Raw genomic sequence first — 6170 nt, forward strand, 5'->3', positions numbered from 1 at the left:
CCCTGTGCCAAACTCGACATAACCACCTCCGAGCAAACTAAGCAGCCGCCATTTAATTTGGCAAACAAAAGTTTGTCTGCATAACACCGACCTAAACCGCATGTCCGTTGTTGTTGTTGTAGCAACATACAAGTTCCCCAAAGAGTTTTTGGGGAGTGTTGCTAGAGTGACAGTCATTGGCCAAATATAAATCTAGGTCGTTCCGGTTACGTATACCCGACTGTCGTGGGGCCGCATGTCAGTCAAAAGCATCCCTGTGACGCAGAGAAGAATTTGTATCAGGCCGGGCCTTAATACCATGTTCTGACCAACAACGAAAACACCTTGAAAACGAGTTTTGGGATTGTGGGCTAAAGGCTGTTCACACCGATTGTTGGTGTTTTCGTTGACATTTCTTACATCCTTTTGGCCTTATTCATAAAAAATAAAGTAGGTTTAAAGAGCTTTATAAAGTTATGTTTTCATACATTTTTCAGTTTATAAACGTTTTTTAAAGCTACTTTCATTTTTTATGAATAAGGCCATTTGTTTACAGTTTTGCTACACAAAAACAAAACCAAAATACTTTTCCTTCAAATTCTTTTCATTAAGAACCTTTTACGTCCAAGCTTATTTTATTTTGGCCAGCCAATTAATAACAAATCCGAATCCGTTTGAGGATCCGAAATCATCATCCTAGTTCGCAACGATAGTTCACGCTGTTGTGCGCTTATCTTTATAATTGTATTTTCAAAACATCACTAATAAAATCTGGCAACTCTTTAGATTCGAAATCCGAAACTACAATTTTGACATTTCGGATAGCGACTCATCGAATTTGTTGGTGGTTTTGTCTATAGAGGTGTGGAAATTCTTATTGGCACGAGATCTAGAGACATTTGTTAAGATATTCCCTTTTTTAACGATTATTTCTAAATACTAAACAAATCCAATAATGTCAGCGAGTAGTAGCAATGATAAAACCGAACAAATTGATTTGGCAAAACTGAGTTTAGAGCAATTGATGCAAATCAGACAGGAAATGGAAAAGGTACATCCGTCACTGCAAAAATGTATATACAACTGTTCACAAAAACATTTATACTTTTACAGGAGGTTAACAGCATTCAAGAGTCACTCCAAACCCTTTACAGTTGTAAAGCCAAATATGCCAGTTCAAAAGAAGCGCTGGAATCTTTTCAACCTGAATGGCAAGATCGCCAAGTACTGGTGCCATTAACAAGTAGCATGTACGTACCAGGTCGCATAAAGGATCTCGACAACTTCGTAATTGATGTTGGCACCGGCTATTATGTAGAAAAGGTTGTAGTTCAATTCTAATGTCTTCTGCTAATAAAGTATTTAACGTTTTTCTATGATCTACGTTTAACACAGAATTTGGAAGGTTCTAAGGACTATTTTATGCGGCGTGTGGATTATGTGCAGGAACAAATAGAGAAAATTGAAAAAATTCAAATACAAAAAAGTAGATTCCTGAATGCTGTTGCTGGCGTGATGGAGATGAAACAACTTGCACTGGCAAAGCAGATGCAACAGCAACAAAGCGCATAAGAAAGACATACAATACAAATAGTATCTACATAGAAGAAAAATCATTTCTTTCATCTACTAGAAACTAAGTGGATTTCAGATAAAACTTAAATATATCGCACGAAAGGATAGAAGTTTCATTTCGAAAACTTAGCCTTAATCGGTAAAAAGATTCAAAATAAACCGAAAAGGAAATTCCAACACCAATCACATATAAATTGTTATTGTTACCTATATTGTACATGCTTTAAATATTTTTGTTAAATGGGGGGAATTAATTACATATGCAAAAATCTAATATTGTATATATTTGCACCACAATACTAGCGAACAGCTAACTATTTTTTCTTAGCCTCTTCCAACGCTGCGCTGAGGACCTTAATTTTTTGTTCATAAACCTCCTTCAAGTCCTAAAAATTTAACTATTAATAGATTAAATATGATAGAATGACAATCCGCTGACCTTAAAAATTTTCGACTGTATATCGTATTCGGCACGTAGTTTTTCATATACTCCCTTCGAAATATCCAATTTTTTTTCTGTTAAGATACATTTATCCTTCTCTGCCTTAATCCACTGCTGTGATTTTTCCAATCGCACTTGCATGTGATCACATTCGGCGGTCTTTAAATTCAGCATATCTTTAGTTACCTGTACTACATCCTTCATTGCCTCCACCTGTGTTTTTAGCACTTCAATTTGTTGTTCTTGCTGTTTGCATACTTTGGTCTTTTCAAAGAGCAAAGTTTTAGCTTTCAACAGTAATTCCTCCTGTTCTTGTCGCGATTTGGGTGCGTCCACACCTCCCAACATAACCGACTGTTTTAATGATTGTTCTAATTGCGTGTTCCTCCGTTTTAGTTGTTCATTTTCACTTAAGCTTTGCTGAGAAAATTAAAAATTTATAAAATCCTAAAACGTATAACAAATGTGTGCTTTTTAACCTCCAATTCCCTACGAATTGCAGATATTCTCTTGCGTGACTCCTCTATCAATGCCTGTTTTTCACTCTCTAATGTGAAAACTATATCCAAGAGCTCATTACTTTGTTGTTCCTGCACATCTTGTTCCTGTTCTTGCTGTGGAGCTACCTGTCCATTATCTGAATTATTGTTGACATCCTCAACTGGAACTGCGGAGTTTTCGGACATGTTTATATTTTAATTAATTTTCTCCCAATTTCCGTAGGTGTTAGCTTCTATTTAAACAATCTACTATTTTTCTCAATACTTGTCTTCTTCTTTCTATATTTATAGATACCTCACTGCATGTTCTATTTATAGGCAGTACGCAGAGTGCGCGCGTCGCCGAATAAACACATGCCACCAGTAGCTCTAATATGTTTACGCACATATAATTCAAAAGAATAATTTAAATCTCACCCTATCAAATTTTATTTCATCGGGATTTCAGTAATATTCATATAATAAACAGTGTTTAATTTATGTCTCTGAAGTTCAATATTTATTCAAATATATTATCGTAAATAAGAATGAACAGAGTAAGTGTTGTTAATGTGTGATACGCGGTTTCATAGCGACATTAGTAACTGCCGATCCAGGACTTAAACCTATCGTTAAAGTGTAAATTTAATTGTAAATGTGTGCAATAAGTATATATAATCAATGCAAGTTAATCAAATGCGATGGCCTTAACCATCTAATTCCCCGGCGGCGCAGGCGTCAGCGTAGTTTTTGCCACCCTTTTCCTCTGGATTCAATTTTATCATATCATCAATACGCAAGATTGTAATAGCAGCTTCGGTAGCAAATTTAAGCGATTTTATTTTTGACATAGCGGGTTCCAACACCCCAGCCTTCTTGTTATCTCTTACAACACCTTCGATCAAACCTAGACCAGTCCACTTAAGCTGTACATGTTCTGTTTTTGTCTGGCTAGAATTGTGGTAGGCACGCAATTTCGCCACCAAATCGGTAGCGTCTTTAGCGGCGTTGACCGCCAAAGTTTTCGGAATGACAAGTAAAGATTTGGCGAATTCGGCAATTGCCAATTGTTCGCGGGAGCTCTGCAATAGGATAATGACTATAGATTTTTTTTTGTTATCTTAGACCTTACTTACCAAAGAAGTGGCGAAATTTTCCAAATAAATAGAAAGTGCAGCTTCAACACAACCCCCTCCGGCTACGACCTTCTTACTTTCCAATACACGCTTAACAACGCACAGTGCGTCATGTATAGAACGTTCCATTTCGTCACAATAGAAATCATTTGGCCCACGCAAAATAATGGAAGCAGCAGCTCTATGAACGTAATGTTTGTATTTAACGCAAGATATTGGAGAAAAACGTATCTATATTATATACCTAGCTTTGGTGCCCTTTATTATTATTAGTTCATCGTCGCAAATACGCTCTTGGGCAACTTCAGCAGCTTCTCCCACCATCGATGGTTCAAAGCTTTCTTCCCCTTCCATATTCGTGAGTGAAGTGAGAAAAGCGGCTCCAGTAGCTTTTGCAATAATTTTCAAGTCACCCTTCTTAACGCGTCGCACAGCCATAGCGCCGGCTTCTACGAAATACTTCATGCAAAGATCGTCGATACCACCAGAACAGAACACAACATTCACCCCAGTCGACAATATCTTATTAATACGTTCCTTGGTAATATCCATTTCACGGGCCCGAATGCCTTCCAATTTGTCAGGATCGTTAATAAGCACTTGAACTCCCATTTTCATTTTAGTTTTTTGCAATGAAAAGTCGAGGCAAGCGATTTTTGCGTTGATAATTTTTTTCGGCATTTGCTGCGAAGCAATAGTGCAGTTGAGAGCATAACCAGGTATTAAAACCGATTCTCGTGCTGATTTGCCGTGCGCTTTTAGCACATTCACTGCTTTTATGGAATACAAAGGATTGCCTTTTGGATCCGTGATCTGGCGTAACACGTAAAATTAACTATTGTACGAAATTATTTTCGAGATATGTACTACCTTTACGGCCTGTGCTGCATCCACCACCATTGTTGAGAACAGATCCGCATCAGCACCAATAATCTTTGAACTCATTGATGTTTTTGCGATGTTAATAAGGGAATCTCGTCCCAATTCATCAACAGGTGCTGTCAAATGCTCTGAAATGTATTTGCAGGCTTCTTTGCATGCCAAACGGAATCCAGCAATAATTGAAGTAGGATGAATTTTCTGTTTTACCAACTCATCGGCATTCTAAAAAATATCAATGCCGCTATATTTCTAAAGTAAGAAATATTACAATTAAAAAAGAAAAATACCTTTAGTAGCTCTGCAGCCAATATAACCACGGAGGTAGTACCATCACCAACTTCGTCATCTTGCAGTTGCGCTAGTTCAACAAGCACCCTTAAAAAATTAATCATGTATATATGTCCTCAAAAGTTTTCCTTTCGAATCAACTTACTTGGCTGCAGGATGTTCAACCTCCAAAAGTTTAAGTATTGTTGCTCCATCGTTTGTGACAGTGACATCACCAATATCGTCTACCAGCATTTTATCCAGACCAACTGGACCCAAAGAGCTTTTGACTATATTTGCAATTGAGCTGGCAGCCATAACTGAAATTGAACGAACGATTACCATGTTATATACCATGCCTTACAGGATGTGCTATCTAAAGCCGAACGTAACCTCACTTTTTTTTAATTTACATACGTTTTGCTAGCATGTGAAAGGTATAATGAAAGTACTTTATGCAGATTTTAGCATATTTAAGACTGAACTTCTTCAGGAAACCCTATAAATACCCGAAAAGCCTCAACATATCACATGTTTTCTTCACGCTTTCCCGGCTATGCAATGGCAGATGTTACTAACACTTGGTATTTCTTACCATTCTGGGTACGCACGGAAGCACCAAATTGTCTAGTGCCCGCAATGGACAGAGGGCTAGCAATTGTAGACATTTTTTTATGATTCCGTAAGGACTTTTGTATCAAGATCAACAATTTATAAAGATGCGGACGATAAAACTATATGCGGCTGACTCACTGTGCCGCTGCTGTGAAAAATGCACGCGTTTTCGAAATTCGAAATGTCAATTTGTAATTAGTACTCGGTACGGCAGCACGATGTATTCTAGCGTTCCAAGACCGATAGGGCCCTGTCACACGGTCAATAATTATCACGATATTTGAATCGCGATCCATATTGATGGATTGATGGATCGCGCACGAATGCTACATGTTCGATATTTATCGCGTCAGTATTTGCATAATTTTTGTGCTGAAAGCTTATTATGACGCCAGAAAATATTTTGAAAGTGCTACACGTTCAATATTTATTGACGGTGTTGCGATCCGCGATCCAGATTTCAAAATTTTTAGAATATTTGCGATATGGATCACGATCCACCAATACTGCATGCTACACCGTCAGTGAATATCGCGATACTTGGATCACGTTAATAAATACTGACCGTGTGACAGAGCCCATTAAAGCGTGTCATACTTGGCAATATTTCCAAAATTTCCAACAAATTCGCTGTCAAATTGAGAAAGAAAAATTCTATTTCAATGGTTAATAGCATGATCCAACTACACAAGATCTGACAAAATGGAGCAAAAGAAAAAATTAATTTTCTGGCTGACGTTTGTAATTTCGGCGCTTTGTTATTTTCTGTGAAAAGTAAACAAAGAATATGAAGAC

General features: G+C 37.4%; 3 protein-coding genes across 3 annotated transcripts; 1 reads left to right on the forward strand and 2 right to left on the reverse strand.

Moving 5' to 3' along the window:
* The first annotated feature begins 805 nt into the window (after positions 1-805).
* Positions 806-1742, forward strand: LOC118737539 (probable prefoldin subunit 5). The gene is made up of 3 exons (XM_036468113.1): positions 806-1030; positions 1093-1302; positions 1375-1742. The coding sequence occupies exons 1-3, from the start codon at positions 935-937 to the stop codon at positions 1549-1551; spliced, it is 483 nt and encodes a 160-aa protein (XP_036324006.1). The 5' UTR covers positions 806-934; the 3' UTR covers positions 1552-1742.
* A 2-nt stretch (positions 1743-1744) lies between these two features.
* On the reverse strand, positions 1745-2763 carry LOC118737538 (ribonuclease Y). The gene is made up of 3 exons (XM_036468111.1): positions 2476-2763; positions 1994-2416; positions 1745-1940 (listed from the first exon to the last, which is right to left on the reverse strand). Exons 1-3 carry the CDS (start codon positions 2680-2682, stop codon positions 1869-1871), a joined length of 702 nt encoding a protein of 233 aa, XP_036324004.1. The 5' UTR covers positions 2683-2763; the 3' UTR covers positions 1745-1868.
* Positions 2764-2967: 204 nt separating this feature from the next.
* LOC118737537 (T-complex protein 1 subunit alpha) lies at positions 2968-5428 on the reverse strand. The gene is made up of 7 exons (XM_036468110.1): positions 5356-5428; positions 4927-5080; positions 4781-4868; positions 4482-4715; positions 3856-4424; positions 3612-3792; positions 2968-3557 (listed from the first exon to the last, which is right to left on the reverse strand). The coding sequence occupies exons 1-7, from the start codon at positions 5426-5428 to the stop codon at positions 3183-3185; spliced, it is 1674 nt and encodes a 557-aa protein (XP_036324003.1). The 3' UTR covers positions 2968-3182.
* Positions 5429-6170: the final 742 nt, after the last annotated feature.

Source organism: Rhagoletis pomonella, unplaced genomic scaffold (genome assembly GCF_013731165.1).
Source record: "Rhagoletis pomonella isolate Grant_MI unplaced genomic scaffold, Rhpom_1.0 Rhpom_scaffold_00004, whole genome shotgun sequence".
Classification (NCBI taxonomy): domain Eukaryota; kingdom Metazoa; phylum Arthropoda; class Insecta; order Diptera; family Tephritidae; genus Rhagoletis; species Rhagoletis pomonella.